Source organism: Sylvia atricapilla, chromosome 12 (genome assembly GCF_009819655.1).
Source record: "Sylvia atricapilla isolate bSylAtr1 chromosome 12, bSylAtr1.pri, whole genome shotgun sequence".
NCBI classification, from domain to species: Eukaryota; Metazoa; Chordata; class Aves; order Passeriformes; family Sylviidae; genus Sylvia; species Sylvia atricapilla.
The window spans coordinates 2,204,327-2,225,142 of record NC_089151.1 but is presented as its reverse complement, the minus strand read 5'-3'; the positions used below and the strand labels follow the sequence as shown (position 1 = coordinate 2,225,142).

General features: G+C 42.6%; 2 protein-coding genes across 5 annotated transcripts in view; one reads left to right on the top strand and one right to left on the bottom strand.

Moving 5' to 3' along the window:
- LOC136366440 (large neutral amino acids transporter small subunit 1) overlaps window positions 1–20,816 on the bottom strand; it is a 268,449-nt gene that overhangs the window by 69,573 nt on the left and 178,060 nt on the right. The window lies entirely within an intron of this gene.
- The window catches only part of LOC136366431 (protein BANP), a 115,772-nt gene that overhangs the window by 3,568 nt on the left and 91,388 nt on the right, over window positions 1–20,816 (top strand). For 3 of the 4 annotated variants that reach the window (XM_066327467.1, XM_066327466.1, XM_066327470.1), the window contains exons 2-4: window positions 7,097–7,239; window positions 8,076–8,170; window positions 9,356–9,555. In XM_066327467.1, coding sequence (XP_066183564.1) covers window positions 7,170–7,239; window positions 8,076–8,170; window positions 9,356–9,555 — 365 coding nt within the window. In that variant the 5' untranslated portion in view covers window positions 7,097–7,169. The remainder of the gene's footprint in view (window positions 1–7,096; window positions 7,240–8,075; window positions 8,171–9,355; window positions 9,556–20,816) is intronic. The other variant, XM_066327468.1, reaches the window with a different exon arrangement.

The window sequence follows — 20,816 nt, the reverse complement described above, 5'->3', positions numbered from 1 at the left end:
AATATTTTTGGCAAGAATTTGGAAACCCTGCTATCTCTCTGGTATAAAGCAGTGCTGAGGGCTGGTTTGGCCTCAAAAGTGGTTTCTTTTCCTTGATGCCTACAGCAGGAAAATCCATTAGAAAACTTTGGAGGGAGCAGGTTGTATTTGATGTTGGCTTTCCTGCTTTTTTTTCTTTGGAGCAGCAGCCTGTGCCAACCCTGAGGGCTGTCCTTGTGTCCTCTGGAATTGCTGGATCAGAAACTTTTTCCAGTGTATTGAGGACCAGCAGTGCACATATTAGGGAAAAAAAAAAAAAAAGGGGGGAAAAAACTGTAAATTATTATTATTATTCTCTTTTGTTGTTAAAGGGAAGCTTTAGCAACAGGCCAAGAGGGAAGGAAGGAGGGCAGGGATAAGTGGGATATTGGGAATGAATTCCTGTGAGAGTAGAGAGCCCTGGCACAGATTCCCAGAAAAGCTGTGGCTGCTCCATCCCTGGAAAAGTCCAAGGCCAGGCTGGACACTGAGGCTTGGAGCAGCCTGGGATAGTGGAAAGTGGATAAAACTAATCCTGAAAGTTAGTTCTTTAAATCTCCTGGAGTGATGGAATACCCTGAGCTGGAAGGGCTCATCCAGTGCAGGACATTCCCGAAATGCCATCCGGGAGCTCTGGTATCCTCCCTGCGGAGCCCAAGCTCCCCTGGCAGTCCTGGCCGGAGTTCTGGAGCTGTTCCCGATAAAACCCCTCCATCTAGCGGCTGAGAACAGGACAACAGCGGGACAGACTCGGCTGCTCTCTGGCGTTTGCTGCTTTTCAGCAAAATTCTCCCGATTGTGCCCGTGGGGTGAATGAGCCCTGTCCGGAATAATCCCCCCAGGATACAGAATTCCAGCTCTGCCTTAAGGCTTGGAATCTGAAATCACATAAGATGTTTCCCCAGGAGTTAGGCTGCTGGAATTCCATGGGATTAGCCGGTTGTAAATTAAATTCAGATTTTTCTGTGTGTGTGTGTGCAAGCACCTGAAAGCCGAGTTGGGACACTCCCTACCCGGCTCCTTGGGGAACAATTCCAGCCAGGCTTTGTGCAGGATCCACAGGGGAATTTAGGGCTGTAATTCCTGCTTTGTGTGACCACCCAGTGCCATTCCCTGTGCCCAGAACGCGTTCAGGACGCTGGGATAATTTATCTCACCATTCCTGGGTTGTTTGTTGGGTGTTATGTTAGGATTGCTGCCAGCGTTTCGAAGAGTTGGGAAAAGGCATCCAAGCAAAACAGTGCCTTGTGGAATGAAAGTAAAAAAAAAACCACCTTAAAAAGCCAATATTCCTGAAAGCAAAACAAGAAACCAACAATAATAATGGGAGCTTTCGTGGTAATAGTTGAGAATTTCTGCCTCCCTGGGAGGTTTTTCTGCTCCAGAAAGTTTCCAGCTCCTTTATTCTTGGAGCAACTATTTCCTTTTGTTTGCTTCCTATGTGAATTTTACCACTTGCACTGGAGTCCATCACCATAATATCTCTGTGAGGGATATTTATTTGATATATCCATCTCCAGAATGTTGTGGCTGGTGTCCTGGTTTTCCCAGATAGGGAATATTTGTGTCATTTTTTTGGGAAAATAGACATTTTTCCTGATCTTTGGCTGAATCCAAGCTGCTTGTCTACTATTACACTCATTTTTAAGCTGTTGAACTGCAATGTTTGTGTGGTTTTACTAAGAAATTTAATTGAAGCACAACCTTTTTCCTGGTCTTTTAAGGTGGATTGAGGATAAGGGTGAGAGCCAAACAGATGCGAAGAAAAATCATTCTCCTTTGTAGTTTTGGGTTAGTAAGAAGGAAGTGTCAATCTGATCTCTTCCTCCTAAAATGAGTTTTAATTCACGTTGTGATGGGCTGCAGAGAGCTGGGGCTCAAAGGAGGCTCTTGGATTTATTGAGCCCTGCATGCTCTTAAATTGTTGCTTTTTTCTTCTGTTTCACTTGCCCTGGTGTGGCTTTTTTTGGGACTTGAGAATTAGTGCAGGAAGGCTCCATCCCAGCTGCCAACCAGAGGGATTTTATCACGGAGGAAAAAACCAGGCTTTGGGTTAGAAAATTGCTGCAAGTCACAAAAAAGAGACTGAAAAGGGAATTGTTGTGTCCTGAGCTTTGTAACTGCCGGGAATAACTTCATATATGGAATTATCCCAACATCCCAGTTGTGTGCTCCAGAGGTTGTCCCTCAGGACACTCCAGAGGTCTGGAGCTGTGCTCCAGAGGGGTTTGGAGCTTCCAGAGGGGAATTCTCCCTGAAATCCTTCCATAGGGACAATCATAGGGCTGGATTTATTCCTGTCACTGGGCTGGGCTTTGTGTTCACCTGCTTTGGAAAACCTTCAGAAGTGTCACTAAATCAGAGTTTTTGTAGGATAAGGACTTTTAGCTCCAAAAAATGGGCTGCTGGGCTGAATTAATTAACTAAATTCATTAGAGGGGAATGGTTTTACGTGGATGGGACAGGGAGAGATGGGATATTGGGAAGGAAAGAGGGTGGGCAGGCCCTGGGATGGAATTCCCACAGAAGCTGTGGCTGCCCCTGGATCCCTGGAAGGGTCCAAGGCCAGGCTGGACAGGGCTTGGAGAACCTGGGATGGTTGGAGGTGTCCCTGGGGTGGAATGGGACAATCCTCAAGGTCCCTTCCCACCCAAACAATTCCATGATTCCTAATGTGGCTGCATAAAGATTTTTTTTTGGAAGGGAAATTCCCTATTTGAGAATTGCCTTTAATGGATTTAAAGGAAAAGTGGAACGAAGAAGAGGAAGACCATTTGAGGCTCTTGGCTTGGGCAGAGGGAAATGGCATTTTCCAGCTTTTCCCACACAAGCAGCAGGGAAAATTTGCCACAGTTGGAGTCTGAGGGGAAGTTTTTTTCATTTATCAATAGCAGTGGGAAATGTCCAAGAGAGCTCAGCTGCTCCAGCCAGAGCAGTGCAATTCCACACTCCAGGCAGAGCTTTGGAATATGCTTTGATTTTTTTAAAAGATAATGTTTACCCTGGCTAATTAAAATGAGAGAGGAGATTTCTGGTTTGTGTGTGGCATTGGGTGGGTTTGGTGATCCACTTTGGAATGCTGCCCCATGACTTGGGGATGCCATCAGATATTGCAGTAAATAGCTTTGTTTACAAGGGACTGCTCAGAAGAATTATTTGGAATTAATGTTTTAAAATAGATTAATTAAATTACATTAAACTTGTGTGTGGAAAAGCTAATCTGGAATTCAGGTGAATTTAATTTAGTTGCTTACAAATATTAATTTACTTAATTAAACAAAGGCTGATTGAATTCCGTGTTAAGTGTATCAATTCTGAGTAAGAGTATTGGCAGAGATATTTGATGTAATTTATCTAATCAGCTTTAAATGTATTATCTTTAGTTGTCTGTGATGAGGTTTTGTTTGAGTATTCCAGTACTGGAGCCACTTCCAGGCAAGTGCTTATAGGGATGCTCAAGGATTTTTCCTCCTGGTTTTGAGGGAAAATGAGATGATTTTTAGTTGTAGTTTCATTTATTCAGCAGGAGCAGGTGTCTGGTGGGATTATTGGATCAGAGGAACAAAGTGGGGTCTGCCCTGGGCTGGGGAAGGGGGGACAGTGACAGAGCTGCTCTGGTCATGGGCTGCAAGAGCTCTGAGGGGTTAGGAATGTTTGGGGAAACTGGGATTTCACAGGATTAGTGAGGGTGGGAAAGAGCTCTGGGATCACCCACGTGTGCCCCATGCCCACCCTGTCCCCACCTGGAGCTCCTGGGACACCTCCAGGGATGGGGATCCAACCCTCCCTGGGCAGTTCCAGTCCCTGAGCACCATTTCCATGGGGAAATTCCTGCTGCTGTCCGCCCTGAGCCTCCCCTGGCCCAGCCTGAGGCCGTTCCCTCTGCTCCTGTCCCTGTTCCCTGGGAGCAGAGCCCAAAGGCTGTCCCCTCCTGTCAGGGATTGTGCAGAGCCACAAGGTCCCCCCTGAGCTCCTTTTCTCCAGGCTCAGCCCCTTTCCAGCTCCCTCAGGATTCTCCAGCCCCTTCCCAGCTCCATTCCCTGCCCAGGACACGCTCCAGCCCCTCCATGTGTGTCTTGGAGAGCTCCAGGTGTGACCTCAGGGGACAATCCCTGCCCTGGGGCTGTGGCCATGCCAGGCCTGGTGCCAGCCAGGTGCCAGCAGCCTCTTGCCCACCTGGGCACACCTGGGCACACCTGGGCACACCTGGGCTCCTGTTCAGCCACTGTCCCCAACGTCTCCATCCCCTGGAGCTCCAGGGCTTGTTGTGTCCCTGTGGAACCTCATGGATCCAGCCTGTCCCTTTGGAGGTATCTGGGGATTGGAGGGGGAGCAAATCCCTCCAGGACACACCAGAACCTGTTCCTCTCTTCAGGAGTTGGAGCAGCCCCTGGAATTCTCTGGGAGAATCCATAAGATCCCATAAAGCCCTGGGCTGGAGCTGGTGTGAGCCTGGCTGGCCAGGAGCTCCTTTAATGGAATATTTTCCACTGCTTGGTAGAACCTTCATCCCCATCCCCTCCAGAATGGGGCAAAGTGACCATAAAATATTCCAAATTGAGCAGAAAATATGATCCAACTTCCACGTGCTGCCTGGGGGAGGAGAAGTGGGCACGTTCCTTGGCCCTGCTGTGGTTTATCCCCAACCTCCTGGCTTTCTGTTAATATTTCTTTTTTTTTTTTTCTAACTTAAATTTTGTTCCTGGGGATAGTTCAGCACTGGTGGCTCGATGCCAATGTACATAGCCTTAATTTAGATTTAATGGGGACTAGAGTTTCAGACAGGAGGTGGAAATTAGGGGGAAAAAAAAAAAAGGGGGAATATAAAGCAAATTTCAAGAAAAAGAGTGTTTTACGTGAGGAAATGCTGGTAAATCCTTCACCAAGCAAAGTACATGGAAACTGTAATGGCAAAGTTATTCTGAATTTGTTGACTGAAGCTTGTTGAAGCTGATAAACTCCTCTAAAACTCTCTCATCCTGTTCAGTTTTATCAGGCTTTTCCCCTTGGTTCTGAAAGCAAGGTCAGCCCACTGGTAAAATGTACTGCTCCAAATGGAAATGGTGAATTTGGAAGAGGGACACTTCATTCAAGGTGTGATAACTGCAGTGGCTGCGGCTTTCCAAATCCCCAGGGCTGATAACAAATTTATTTGTTCTCCCCTTTAATACAGGATGGCAGCAGGAGGGAATTCTGTCCTGGCTTTGAAAAGGCAGAATTGTGGCTGATTCCTTCCCAGTTGTGTCTGCCTTAGTGAAATGGGAATAAAATGAGTTTAACTGGCAATAAATACTGACGTTATGAGCACACATTTCTCTGTGGGTGTTGTAGCTGCTCTGCCAGGTGGAGGTTGTGCCCTTGTTTCAAGGCTCTGGGACAGAATATTTGGGGATTCCTGAGGTGAAGTTGAACACTTTGAGCCTGTGGCCCCTGAGAGTTGGACAGTGAGTGTTGGAAATGGGAAATGATTTGCAGAAAGGTTGAATTTAGTGTTTTTTTTAAATTTAATTTTGAAGGCACGTAGTGGCATCTTTGGGTTGTCTGTGCAGGGCCAGGAGTGATCCACATGGATCCCTTCAAATTCATGAGGTTTTCTGCTAAATATGCAAAGTATTAAAGTGAATTAAAACAAAATTACTGCAATTCCTTCAGAGGAGAAATTTGCAGCTCTGAGTGGTTCCAGTGCAACACATGCAGCATCAGTGAGCCCTGTAAACAACCAAACGAATTTCAGTGTAAATAACAAGCTTTTTAACAGTTGGGGTTTGTTCTAATTTGGCCTTTTTTTGGTGCTTGGGGTGATGGACGTGTCCCCTAAAGGCAAGGACAGGGCTGTCCCTGCTCCAGACCGTGTGTGACACGATGGAACAGCCAAGTGCAGCCCCTTCCTTCTGCTCAGCCTTCAGGACTTCTCAGAAATGGCAAATTTCCCTTGCCAAAATGGCATGCACAACCACGGAAAGGACTGCCAGGGTTTTTATTTTATTTTTTTTTTTTTTTGGGCTTGCTGCCACCCTCTGTGCTGGCCCAAAAAGTTCTTTCACCAGGAGCAGAATTTCAAGTGACTCAGTGCTGGCAGTGCTGGTATTTTGAGTAAACAGTTTGGAGATTCTCCTCAGAATCCTTCTCTAGGTTGTGTTGCTCTCCTAAAACATTTATTAAACATTAAAACTCTTGTGTCTGGCTTAATGGATTTCTTGGGTTCAAATAGAAGAGGGGAAAAAAAAAAATCATTGTGCGTGGTTGGATTTGATCCCGTGTCAGTGTTGAGTTGGATTTGTTTCCATATCAGTGTTAATGGGTGAATTATCATTTCCATCAGTAAATCTTCATTTATCTCGCCAGAGTTTTGAAATCCAGGTTAAAAAAAGGAAGAAAAAAAAATAAAACCCCACTGATCTCTTGGTATTCTTTGTCCAGCCTTTGTAAACTTTTGGGAGAAAGCACAGCTAGGAGAGATTGCAGTGATTTTATTTCAGTTGTACAGGTTGAAGGTTTCTCTTAAAACACAAATAAATAACCTGGATAGAGAATTCCTGGATAGAATTCCCCTCTAATGAATTTAGTTAATGAATTTAGAGAATTCCAGGGGAACAAGGCTGAGAAATATTTTGACTTTAAGATCAGGACTGCATCCTGAAAATGTTTTCATTGGAGCTGAGCTGTCGAAAACCCAGAGAAATTCATCCTGAAGAAGAAAGTCAAGTTTTGCTTTAGTTCTGAGAAGATGTGAGGAAACTCCTTGTTCTCACTGAGTTTAGGAAGATTTTTAGAAGCCTGTTAATTCAGAATTTGTAGCTCTTGCACATCTGGTGTGGCTTGGAGCTTCTTGAGCCTGAAAGTTCTCCTTATCCCTTGGGAATGTGCAAGGGAAAAAATGGAAACCCTGAGTTCCTGTCTCAGCCCTGGGGCAGGAAGATTTCCTCCTGGAAAACGTGGATTATCCCTTTGTAGCTTGGTCATTTCTCTGAGAACTGAATCTTTTTCTGGGAGGAGACTGAAAAATGCAGGTGGTGCTGATGCTGTGTGCAATGTGTCACCGATGTTAGTTAACCCTGTCCTTGCTGCTGTGTTGCAGGGGTGCATGCCTGGGCCAGCTCCTGCCCTGGGGAGCTGCAGTGGTGCCTGAGGGGTTTGGCTGCAGGTTCTGAATGATGTCAGAGCAGGATTTGGCCGACGTGGTTCAGATCGCTGTCGAGGACCTGACCCCGGATAATCCAGGTAGGGAGAGATTTCCAGCAGTGCCCATGGACTGGAAATCACTGCTGGGCTTTTCTTTGAACTACACACCAGGGTTTTATTCCAAAAGGTGCTTGTGAAGCCCATTTCTCATGTTTTCTGTCGCTTCACTTGTGCCTCTCCAAACCCTTTAGATCAGATTATTTTATTTATTTCACTTTTTCTCTTCAAGGCTTTATCACCTGTTTGTTTTTTGTGCAGGGGTAGACTAACCCCCAAAACAACGAGATACTCCTGCAGCCTTGTTTTTCTCCATGATTTAGGCTTTTCCTCCAATGGGAACTGTCCCCCATCCATTAGGAATTGTTTTATGTGTAAGATAGTTTATCCCATCCATTATTAAAATTCTTTGGACAGTACAATTGAAAACCACTTATGAAAGCAGCTATTTGGCTATCACTTGCTCAGAAATTGACTTCCTAAGTGAAAATATATTGAGATGTTGGTCCTCTGTGGCCATTGCAAGTTAATGACTGAAAGAACAGTAATGGAAATGGGAGACACAGGCCAAAAACCTGCTTTTCTGGTACAAAATGGAAAAGTTACCTCAGGAATGGTCCCAAAGAGCTGGAGGAGAAGCTGGGACCTGCCAGTCCCTGAAAAGTCTTTGCTCAGCTTGGCAGAGGAACTCAAACCTGGTCCCATCACCACTGTCAGATACTTGAGAGAAACCAAATGTCACATAAAGAACACATTAAATATCTTAATTAAATTTACGTGCTTTTGTTTTCTCCACTGAGTGTGTTTTTGATTTGAACTTTGTCCTCTGGGGTTCTAAACTCTGGCAATGCTTTTTTTTTTTTTTTTCCCCTTTGCAGTTGTGTTGGAGAACCATGAGGTGGCAGATGATGATGTGGAACCTGCCCTGAAACGTCAGAGGATAGAAATCAACTGCCAGGATCCCTCTATTAAGGTTATTTAATGGTTTTATTTCTGATGCCAATTAAGTTTAGGGCATTTAAGTTATTACAAGAATGTTAAATAAACTGTTCATACCTAATACTGGAATTATTCTTGTGGGTACTTGTGGATTTTTAGGCATAATTTTAAAAATCTGGATAATTGCCTAATTTACCAGCGTAGAATTAGTAGCAAAAATTTCAGATGCAATATAAAATATCAGCAGAATTAATTCCACTGACCCAAAACACGAATATTGGAACATTTTTTGATGAAGAAAATGAATTTGACCACACAAATGAACTTGAGGATGTATTTGTGTTACAATTTTTAGCATGTTTGAAGTTATTATTTGAAGCTAGCAGCATTTTCCTGATAGTTAATTCATGTTTAATTCTGGCTCAGGAGCTCAGAAGTCACCCTGCTGTTCTCACTGCTGTGATTTAGGGTTGGATTTTGCCCTGGAGTGTGAGAACCTGATGAGTATTTTAGTGCCACAGCCACTGTCCTGTGTAATTCTGTGTTTTTGGAGCTCTGTGAAGGAGGAGTTTGGGGTGCTCAGTGGCTGCAGGGCCACAAGATGGCACAGCTGCTGTTTGCAAAGCACTGAGAGTGCAGCTCTTCCCTCTCTAATGGCCTGTTTTCCCAGGAGAACCCCAGTGGAATATGCTTTCTTTTCAGAAAGATTGCTTAGCAAAACAGATTTTATTTATTTGCTTTTCTTGATTTGCAGTTCAGCAGGAAGCTGAAGTGAGTGGCATTAATTGTCTCTGAGATTTTTTCTGTTGATACAATTTCCACTGCAATTTATCCATTTGGGCAGGAAAAAAAAAAAAAAAAAAAGCCTTGCTGACTTTATCCAGGAGGATGCATCCAGAGATTTATAATCCTTTTGTTTTCACATGTGGACTGGAAGGCTTTGGCAAGTCATTAGAAATGATTTTGCAGCGGATGAAATCATCCTGACAAAGTGCTTAGGTGAAAATGGCTTTGGCCGGGCTGCTTTTGGCTCCCAAATAAAGCTCTGGAAGGATCTGAGCCTGCTGAAACGCTCCTGGATGTCATCAGGGGTGGATTTTGTCACTAGACAGGCTGTGAGTTCCTTTAGGGCTGGTTCCCAGTCACGTTTCTCCGGAGCTTCCTTCGGAGCGGGATAAACTCCAAACGTTTCATGTGGGTTTTTTTTCTCCTTCCCCAGTCTTTCCTGTATTCCATCAACCAGACCATATGCCTGAGGCTGGACAGCATCGAGGCCAAGCTGCTGGCACTGGAAGCCACCTGCAAATCCCTGGAGGAGAAGCTGGACCTGGTGATGAACAAGCAGCACAGCCCCATCCAGGTGCCCATGGTGGCCGGGTCCCCGCTGGGCGCCACCCAGACCTGCAATAAAGTCCGCTGGTAAGGACACAGCCCTGCCCTAAAAACCTCCCCAAATCCAGGGTCTGGGCATCTCCTTCTCTCTGCACAGCTGGCAGGAGGCTGCTGGTGGAGGTAGAATTCATTTCTCTCCTCGAAGGTCATTTTTTGTAGCAGGTTTGTGGTGTTACTCAGAAGCGGATGCTGGTCCAGGGGCAGTTTGCAGCTCTGCCCACATTTCATCCTGACTTAAACCAGACTCTTCATCTATCCCCTGGAAAAGCCTCAGCAGCTCTTCCAGACAGGTTTTTGAGACTTGCTTTGCTTTTATTTATAGCTGTTTTGACTTAATGAGTTCATCATCATTCTAATTGCTTCTCATTTTACTTCTCTTCACCAGAAACACAATGGGCTGTGTTTTATGAGCTTGTTTGCTAAAGAATCCTAGAAAAAAAATCTCTCTGCTTATTTTGGAGTTAGAAGCTGGAGATGGAAAATCTGTTGAATAATCTAATGCACTTTGCTGAAAGAGCAGGCTTGTCCTGCAGTCCCTTTGTGTCTCACTCTCCTAATGTGGTTTTAAATACCTAAATCTTGATGTGTTCTGTCATCTTATCATCGGGGTGATCCCAGCCAGAGAAATCTGCTTAACAAAAGACTCTTTTCTTCAACACTTCTTCCTCTTTTTTCATATTTTTTATAGCTGGAGAACACTTCATACTTCTCTTAAGTATCTGCTTTTGATTCTCCATTACAAAGGTGTGCAGACATTTAATTTTTCTTTCAAGCAGGTGCTGTGTCTGCTTTAACCTCTGCTTTTGAGGGCTTCATACACTGAAAAGATGAATTATGGCTGAGTTGTGTAACAACAGAAACAAAGTACATGGAATAAGGACCTGGATCATAGGGGAAGTAACCGGAGTTTTACACCAGGGTTTTTGCTAAATACTCTTTTCTCAATAATTGTTTCTTCAAGAATTTTCTTGAAATCTGGGCTGATTTTTTTTTTTTGTCATTAATTTAGAGATCTTTAAGTTCTTGTGCACGAGCTGAACTTTTTACTGTGCTTTGTGCACAAAAGGCTTCAGAAACCTTTTCAGGAACCCATGGCCCCTTTGGGACCCTATTAACTCCTGCTCAGTGAATGCTTTCCTCTGTAAATTGTACCATTTTGAGTTTCTGAAGGGATTTGTCAGACCTGAGCTGCTTGGTTTGGTTTGTTTTTAAATCTCTGCACCCATCAGAAATCTGTCCTGGCTGTTGATGGTGCTTCATCTTTTGGTTTGGGTTGCAATTTTCTGCTGACAGCTCCTCAGCCAGCCTGACCATCATTCAGACAGAAGTCTTGAAGACAGCAGGAATCTCTGCCCCTAATATTTGTTGCTGTTGGTCTGAAGTTGCACATTATCAAAGGTGTGATGCCAGGAGAGCACTGAGGGCTTTTTGTTCTGGAGCAGACTGTGGCCTGTGGGACTCGAGAGAAAATAGGGCTGGATGTGTTTAATTTGGCACTGGGGACCTTCCAGTTGCACAGGGTCAGAATGTTTCCCTGAATTCCCTGTCTTTCATCCATAAAGCCCTTTATCTCTTGTTGATTGTTTCCAATTAAAGCTGTTCCATTGTACCAGCTCTGTGTCCTTCCCTTTCCCCCATCCATCACAGAAGGCAGAGCTTCCCAAAAGGTTGGGATAGGGATTCTCAGATGGGATTCTCCAGCCTCCTTCTCCTCCTCCTGCCACCAAACTCAGGCTGGCTTTGGCTGCTCTAAGCCAAAGCTGTGGGTGCTGCTTTCCAGGAGAGCAGCTCTTGGAAAAGAATGGGAATAAATCCAGTAAATCCTTGGGGATCCTGGCTGAGAATTGGGCCTGTGGGAATCCCTGAGGATGAGGGGCTGGCCATGATTCTGCCCCTGAGGTGAGACCCCAGCACAGGGAGGAGCTGGAGCTGCAGGGGAGAGTCCAGAGGAGGATGGTCCCAGGGATGGAGCAGCTCTGCTGGGAGGAAAACCAGGGAGAGAGCTGGGATTAGTCACCTGGAGAAGCTTCAGGGTGGTTTTATTGCAGCTTTCCAGGACCTGAAAGAGCCAATGAGAGGGATTTTAGACAAGGGATGGAGGGACAGGACACAGGGAATGGCTGCCACTGCCAGAGAGTGGATTTAGATGGATATTGGGAAGGAATTCCTCCCTGACACAGATTCCCAGAGAAGCTGTGGCTGCCCCTGGATTCCCTGGAGGTGTCCAAGGCCAGGCTGGAGGTGTTCAGATGTAAATGGAGAAAATCCAGTGGTAAATGGAGCTCAGGGATTTTCCTGGACACATTTGTTTTTTTTTTTTTGCTGCAGGTGAAATACAGACCACAAACACCTTGTTGTGTTCCATATGCATTGGTGGCTAATTGATAACAAGTATAGAGATAAAAACGTTTATATTTTTGTCTTTAATGAGAGTGGGACAGTAAAATGGAACTGTAGATTAATTGCACTCAGTTAATGAGCCCAAATCCATCCTGGTGTCCTTGGCCAAAACTCGTTGGGGGTTGAACATTTGTGTTAATTCAGAAGTTCCTCAGCTGCAGGTTTGTAGCAGATGGGATGTTTGAATTTGCTGTATTTTCGTAGGTGTGGCTCATTAAAATGTTTGGTTTGCCATTACATTTAATCAGCAAAACAATTTAATTGAGTTTGGAGAATGAGACTCGTCCACCCACTCTGCAATCTGCCATTTGGCAAAACCTCCTGGCTTCACATCCCCCAAATTCTGTGTTTCTGCTGATTGTTTCCTTGTTTACAACTGGCTTTGGGGTCAAATAATGCAAAACTGAGACTTGAGATGATTTAAAATGAGGTTGTAAAGCAGAGAATGTGGTGTGGAATGAATTCTGGGGGGGACTGTTATAGATTTAGCAAAAATGTTGCTGCTCCTGCATAAAACCTTTAGGAAAACAAACAAACCTGAAGAAATATAAGCAGGGTATCGCTGCATAAACCCTAAAACAACCAGAATTCTATTGTTTAAATTTATATATATCCATATATTTATTTCTTCTGTGAGTTACAAACTGCTTGGCCAACTTAATTGCATTTTTATCAGGAGGATTTTTTTTACAGATTATAATAAACTATCCCACTATGCTAATCCAGACTTTTAGAAGGAATAATAATTCCTCAGCCCTTATCAGTGAGCAGAGGCTGCTGAGCCTCTTCCCTGTGCTCACTGCACTTGATATTATAACTCATTAGGGGATGTAAACCACTTTATATCCTTTTATTTCACTCGGTGATAAATAAATTAACATTGTGAACCTGCAGGATTTTTGCTGGTTTTAACTCAATTGAAGAGCTAATTGTTCCTTCTTGGAATTGCTTCTGAAGACCCTGAAGTTGCAGGAAGATTTTAATTTGGAAACAAAGCATGGCTTGAGGAGCAGAGGATCACACAAGGGTGAAGGGTTTCTTTTCAAGGTGCAGGTCTGTGAATCAGCCTGAGCTCATACACTGAATTCCAGTGGAAAAGTTCTGTTTTCCATGGAAAAACATTTCCCTGGAAGCAGGGAAAAAAAGCAACTCAGCAGTGGCTGGGGGTGAGAGGGAGTCAGATACAGAGTCAGAAATTCGAGGTGAGTTCCCCAGGTTTCCAGGAATTCTGTCATTCTGCATCAATCCAGGTTTATTTATCCTTTATTTATCCTTTCCTGAGGCCTCAGGCAGCAGCAAATGTGCAAAAGTGAATTCTGGGAGGCCTGGCCACCACCACAACGGGACTTTTGTCCCTCTGGGATCAATGAATTCCCAACTTTTCCCTTTCTGTTAGCAGCCTCTGGCACGAGAGCAAACATTGATTTGAATTTCCCAGTTTTAAGGTCATGGCTGGGGATTCTGGGGCTGTTTTCCTGAAGGACTGGGGAGAAAGGGGCTGCAGGAAAAATGGCACAAATTATTTGGGATCTGTTCTCACCACCTTCATTTTGGTGACACTCTCAGCTGAGGGACAGAGTCAATGTTGACAATGAAAAAAACCCCATCATTACCACTTCATGAATGAAAAAATCCTGTTTAGAATCACAAGATTTTTTTAAAGAGCACTGAGGAAGTGCAAGCAAAATTTGGATGGTTTTTGAGCACAATAATTTGGTAAAGTGAAATTTCAGTTAAGGGGGTGAGAATCTGAGACTATTCATGCTTTGGAATAAGTGATGAAAAACTCAAATTCCTTCTTGAGGTGTAGTGGAGAAGTTTCTCTGAAAATGACAGTCCTGTCCTGCATTCAAAAATGGAGTTTATAAAATGAACAAATGAAATAAAAGCATTATTAGATTATCTGTCAACTCCTCTTTCATTATCCAGAGTTCTGTTGTTCCTTTGGCTGTGGGGAAAAAAAAAAAAAAACTCCCAAAACTTGACATCTTTAATTCCTTGGAAAACATGACAGTGCTTTCCAAAGTCTCCTAATTTGTCACAAAACTTGTCAGGTTTTAATTTTATTTTACCTTCCTGGCCACGTGGATGTCACGGGGAAAATTTCTGTGATCTCTTCTATTTATCAACAACATAAATCGACCTCAAAAATAAGAGCTGGGATTTTAATTAATTCCAAATTGCCCCAGGATTAGGAGGAAGTGGCACCTTGCATGAAACAGCTCCTACAGCAGAATTCTTGTGGAATTTCACATTCCAGGAGCGTTGCACTGGGATTTTGGGGAGCCAAGTGCCCAGGAATTCGTTCCTAAATTGGGAAGCAACATCTGACTTTTGCAGCATTTGAAGGGAGAGGGAAAAGGAAAAGGTCAATTATGGAATTCAAGCAACAATTTAACATCATCCTTTGTTTTGGACAGTTCAGTAATTCCTGCATGGAATTCATTTAGAAAACTTTTCAGACTGACCAAGGTTTGAACTGTGGATTCCTTCTCCCCCTGCTGCAATTTTTTTCTAAAGTTAATGGTTTCTGATGAAATATCATTTCTGAGAGTCCAATAATTCAAGGGAGAGCTGAGCAAGTAGCAGCTGATGATTTAGGGCTGAGAGAAGGATGGAAAAAGTGTGGTTTGGATCTTTTTAATTGCGGTGGTGCTGTTTCAAATGTGCCTGTCAGGCTTCAAACACCAAAAGGAGCTTTTACAAAGGGGTGGTTTTGAATTCTTAAAGAGAATTTACACTGAAAATCAGATTTTAGGTAAAAAAAAAAAGCTCCTTCAAGTTTTAGACAAAGGTTTCAGGTGTGATATTTCAGGGTTTTTTTGCTAGGAAATGGTGCATTTTTCCCTGTTAACTGAGCTCAGGATAAATGTGAAATGCTTTAATTTGGGAAGTTTGCAGGATTCCTGTTCACTCTCAGCCACGTGTGGATAAACAGTTAGTTTATTCCCACTCAGCTGAAACACTTGCTTTGGGTCAGAGACCTCAGGGAATCCTTCTAGTTCCATTGACAATCAACATCCTTTAATTGTGAGGGTTTCTGGGAAGGGGAAAAAAGAAGAGGAATCCATGAGAATCAAACAGGATTTGGGTTCAGACACAGATCAGGGGGGACATTTACTGCTCTAATTACTGCCTAAGAACATTTAAAATTAATTCTAACTTATTAAAATGTGGGTGAAGCTCCTCCTTTGCCAAATCCCATGGATGAGGTGAATTCCAGGGAAAGCAGAACATTTAATTCCCTGGCTCCATGAGCACAGCCAGCTCTTCCAGGGAGGAATGGAAAGGTGCAGGATGTGGGATTTGGTTCCATTTGGGCTCAAGCTTTGCTTTTTGCCTAAAGAAACAATTAAAAAAAATGGTTGTCTTTAATAAAAGAGGGCAAGTTTTTACCTCATGGATGCTGGAAAACGGGATAATGTTTTGTGAAACTCTAAAAATCTTGATGTGTGTGAAGCAGAGCTCTGGGCTGTGGAAGGCTGTGTTACACACAATATATTTAATTTATTGAGCAGCCAATAAACAGAAGGGGGCAGAAAAGCTTTATTTATTCTTTTAGGTTCCAGCCTGACAGAATTTAAATATTTTCAATGGTGCAGTTGCTGGGAATTTGAAAATCCAGCAGTAAAACAGTCCTTGGAAACTTTTCCTGTAGGTTGTGGAGTTAATTCTGCCAGTGCAAGAAAATGAATGGAGAAGAGAGTAGGTCATCAATTAGTGATTAAAGGATTTGGAAATGACAGGGGTTTAGGTGGTGTCCCAGGATAAATTTTTGTACCAGTTTAGAGCAGTTTAAAAGTATCAGTAAGTCTGTTTTTAAAAACTGCAAAAACATCCAGTCTTACTTCCAGAAATATTAAAAAAAATTAAATACATATATATAATAATTGAAACATAGAGTCATTTAAAAGACACGAATTTGAGAAAGAAATTATTTATTGGGATAAATATATTTAAATAAAAAATATGTAGTGGGGTTGGAGAGCCCCAGTTTTACTCGAAGCAGGATGGAAAGGAGCAGCAGAGGGATTCCCAAGGATGAACCAGGAATTGCTGATCCTGAGGGACTTTTCCAACCTTTTGTGGCTGAGCTTGGAGCCCCTGGTCCATCTGCTTTCCTTGGCAGCAGCTCTGCCACTTCACTGCTGCATTTCCACCCCTGAAAACCCTTGGAATGTCTTTCAAACAGCATTTCCCCCCTTTATTTTTTTTTTTTCTTTAAGAACTGTACATTTTTGCATATCTTCAGCTCCATCTCTTTGTTCCATGAGCAGGAAATCTGCTCCCAATAACTCCTGAAATTGTGTTTTTCCTAGCAAGGGAAGAGCAGGATTTCTTTAGGGTGCCCTCAAGGCATCTGGAAATTGGAGATTTAATCCCTAATTTCATTCCAGGCATCCTTGGAATGGCTGGAAAATGTTTGTGTTGTGGCAAGGGCACAGAGCTGGGAATTTGGGAATTTTATTTACAAACCCCTCAGAAAAAACTCAGGGGTGTTTGCAGGAACCTGATATTGCATTCATTTCTTTTTTATTTTATTTATTTGTTACTTGGTGATCAGTGAGGCTTCACTTCCTCTAATTAACATCTTGAAATCCAATTTATTTTATTTTAATGCTGCCTCCTTCACCCCCAAGATTTTACTGCTTAGACCATGTGAATTCCAACAAAATCAGACTTCTGCTGACACCAGAATTTGTCAGAAAATCACAAAATTTGTCAGGAAAACCGTCTCCAAGTAACTAATTTCATACTGAAGTATTCCAAGTCTTTACTCCTGCTTCAACCTGTGTTTTCTAAACATCCAGAATTTGGATTGGAATCGATAATTTCACTCCTGGAAAAGCTGCTGAGGGTCAGGGCAGCTCCCTCATTTCCCACTGAGCACAATCTCCACTTTGCTGCTCCTTATCTGCCTCAGGAAGTTAAGGCTCAAAGAAGGGTAATAACTGTAAATTTTCTTCCCAGACTGCCTGAAAAACAAGATATCTCTGCTGTTGGGGGTTTTTTTTATGAGTGCATTTATCTGCCAAAAGGGTGGGATTGACCTGGTGCTTACGCCGTGACCCGGGCCTTTTATTGGTTAGAAATAATAGTAAAAGGCTGATAATTAATGTAATTTCTAGCATTTTTCCATCTTGGTTATGTCCCACGTGCCCTGGATGGGTTTTTCCTCTGTTTCCCCCCTATTTTCCCCCATTTTTTTCTATTTTCTCCCCTATTTTTTTTATATTTGATTTTTTTCCCTATTATTTCCATTTTTAAAAGTTTTGCCATTTTTTAAAGTTTTTTCCCTATTTTTTTTCCTTCCTATTTTAAAAGTATTTTTCTATCTTTTCTCTTTTTCCCTATTTTTTCCTAATTTTTTGCTATTTTTTGCTGCTTTTTTGCTATTTTTTTCTAATTTTGGAGGTGGTTTTTTCCCTGTTTTTCTTGCTGTTCCTGCTTTTGTGTATTTCTTGAAAACGTTCCTTGGACTCTATGCCATCACACTTAAATTTTACAGTTTCAGCTTGCGTTCAAAAGGAGAGATTTTGAAATTTTGATTTTTTTTTTTTTTTTTTTTTAATTTTAAAATCATTTGTGTCCCCATCGAGGTGGTGGAAACAAGCCTGGCTTGGAAAATTTGTCAGGAGAATTTGGGGTCACCTGGGAGCAGTTGATGAACTCCTTGGAAATGGGTGTTGTCATTTTGGAATTTGGTTCTCCAAGTTGGGTTCAGCTTTTCTCAGAGCACAATAATCCCCAGGAGAGCTTAACAGCTTTGAAAATAGAATTAAAATTAAATTTAAAAAATGGAAAATAAACAGCTTTGAAAATCGAATTAAAATTAAAATTAAATAAAAAAAAAGAAAAAAACAGCTTTGAAAATCGGATTTAAATTAAAATTAAATTAAAAAAAAAATAAAAAGGAAAAATTTAAAGGTGGTAATTGATGTTTTCCTGCCTCCAGCCAACCAGAGGCTCGTCTGTAGGTAAAGATGGATTTTGTAACTTGGGAAATCTCTGATTTGTCCTTACTTGCGTTGAAAATTCGATGTTGACCGTGTTCAAATAGTTTGGCTCAAGCCTCATTTGCTTTATCTTTTATTCCCAGTTGCTGCCAGCCCTCCCAGCTCTCAGCTGCAGGGGTTTTTCCAGCTGTACCTGCTGTACTTTGGCTTGTCCTCTCCATCCTGGGGCTGTCCCTGGGATGTCTCCTCTGGCCCATGTCCAGAATCCAAAAAGAATTTTGAATCCTGCAAATGATGGATGAAACTGCTGCTTTTTTGGCTTTTTTTGGGTTTTTTTTTTTGGCTGGGACTGGACCATGAATTTGGGAATTTAAACCTGACTTGTTGAGGTGCCTGCTGGGATGAACAGGCTGCTCATGGACAGGTTTGTCCCTTTTTGGGCATAAATCCAATGTCATTTCGTGGATTCTTTGCAAATTTGGGGGTTTGTTGCATTGGGAGATCCTGAGTGGGTTTTCTCACTCCTTTTTTTTTTTGGATGAGGATCCTTAACTGTGTGGGCAGCAGGCGAAGGAAGCAGGTGGCCATCAGGAGGAAGGAGCATTTTGACATTATCTCCCTAAATAATGATGAAAAGATGCAAAGAAGGGGCTGTTGGTAGGGATGAACACGAGTGTTAGTGAAAGATAAAGCAGAGAAAAAAGAAGGAAAACACCACATTGTACAACCATATTTGTTATATTTAGATTTTTTTTTTTTCCTGCTAGGGATAATTGTGATATTTCTCCACACACGAATTGTGCATTTAAATCTGAATTGAAACTGGGAAATAGCAGAGTTCAAGGGCTCTTTTCCAGCCTGGCTTTCCTTAAGGGTGGAGAGTTTTCCAGCAGGAATTCCAGCTCCTCTTCCCCATTAATGCTTCTCCATGAGCTGATCCATGGGAGTGAGGACAAAGGGAAGAACCTGGCTGAAAAATCTCACTCCGAGTCATTCTCAGTTTTTTTTTTGGAGAAACACTTTTGATCCTCATGGAGGAGAGAAATGTCACTTCATTCCTTCTGCCTGATATTTTTTTTTTTTTCTCTCTGCAAATGCAAAGCTCAGCTGGGAAGAGGAGGAGAGGATGGTCCTGGCATTGCCAAATGTTCTTTTTTGTCTCTGGCTGTGCTCTGGGTGATTGGCAGGTTATTGGCAATGGAGCCCCAGCCTTTAGGATGAATGATCAGATCTGACTCACACATTTTCCATACTGAAAATGACCTTTGGCAACGATTTCCTTACTCAAAATATAGACTGGCCTTTTGTATTGAAAACAAGGAATAAAATCAGAGTCTTAATATGCAATCATTAGTTGGTATGTTTATTTTTTAGGGCTATTTTCACCTGTGATTTGATGGATAGTTCAGTAAACTGCATTAAAAAATTCCCAAATATCTGCAGGTTGCATGCATTTAAATTTTTTTTTTTAGGGAGTTGTGTCCAAGAAGAGGCAAATTGCTGCTCCAGTCTCTCCAAGTCCTAATGCTTCTGGGGAAAGGAATATGTGAGCACAAATGGAAAGTTCTGGGGCCTGTGCAGACACTTTGAGTTGGTGAAACTCCCCCTGACCCCTGAATATTTTCCTTCCATCTTCCCCCTGAGTACTGGCAGCACTCAAAATTGCTTCCCTTGGGATCTGAGGGAATATCCAAAGCTCTCCTCCTCCTTTGTGTTTTCTGTGTTTTAGTACAGAAGGAGTGGTTAAAGCTGTTTTCACCTTCAGAAAGAGATGGAGAGACTGAAGAAAGGAATTGGAATAATCCAAGGATGCACTTGGCTGTGATGAATTTTAATGGGTTTTTTGTCAGCTTGGCCCAAGATTTTGATTTTATGTAGAATTCCATTTTGAATTTCGTGTCTGTTCAGCAGATCTTTAAACAAATCTGAAATAATTTGATTTATTTCTAAATAAAGCTGAAAACAGAGACTGGAACATCTCATAGGGAAGCAAATTCTTTATCACCCTCCACCAATCCCTGCCAGGAGGGTGCAGCCAGGTGGGAATTGGGCTCTGCTCCCAGGGAACAGGGACAGGATGAGAGGGAACAGCCTCAAACTGCTCCAAGGGAGGTTCAGATTGCACATCAGGAAGAATTTCAACAAATCCATAAAAATGAACATTCCTAAAACAAAGCAACCCCCCCAATTCTTTATTTTATGCCAATTTTTAGCACTAAGACTTTTTTTTTTTTTTTTCCCAAATGCAAACTTAATAAGAGCAAAATGCTAAGGACTTTCTAAATGTAATTTTATTGCATTTATCTCTCCAGTTGAAATTAATTATTCCGAGTCTTCATTAAAAAGAAGCTTTGGTAAGTGACATTTTCAACAGGCCTTCAGAAGTTGATTGCAGGGGAGATGGTGATAAAGAACAGCGTCTGAAAGGAAGTGTAAAATCCTTGAGCATTTAAAACTGGGGTGGGAGAACTTGCAGAGGAGCTCTCTGGGTGATTTGGGGAATGTAATGAGCACACCCACGTTGCTGCTGGCCTGGGAGCTGTCACATCTCCCTGTTTGATCAGGCGTGTGCTGGGGTTTGAAATGTTCAATGCAGAGAAAAGAGATGCAAGTTGCCTTTTTATAAAGATAGAAATAAAAATAAAAAAAAAGGTGTCGGTTTTTCCCCTTGAACAGGAAGTGCCCTAAGTCCTGATTCTCCAGAGAATAACAGAAACAACCCCCCCATTCCTTTCTTGATGTGTAAAATCTGAGCTCCACGTGCACAGGAGGAGCTCTGGCAGAGCCTGCACTTGTTTGGGATGAGCCCAACAATCTCCCAGAGCCTCCCCAGGTTTGGTGTTCCTTGCATTCCTTGAGGAATCCCATCTGTTGCAGTCCCTGGCAGTGGGAGGGCAGGGCATTGCAGCCTGGGCCTTTTGGAGCCAGAAA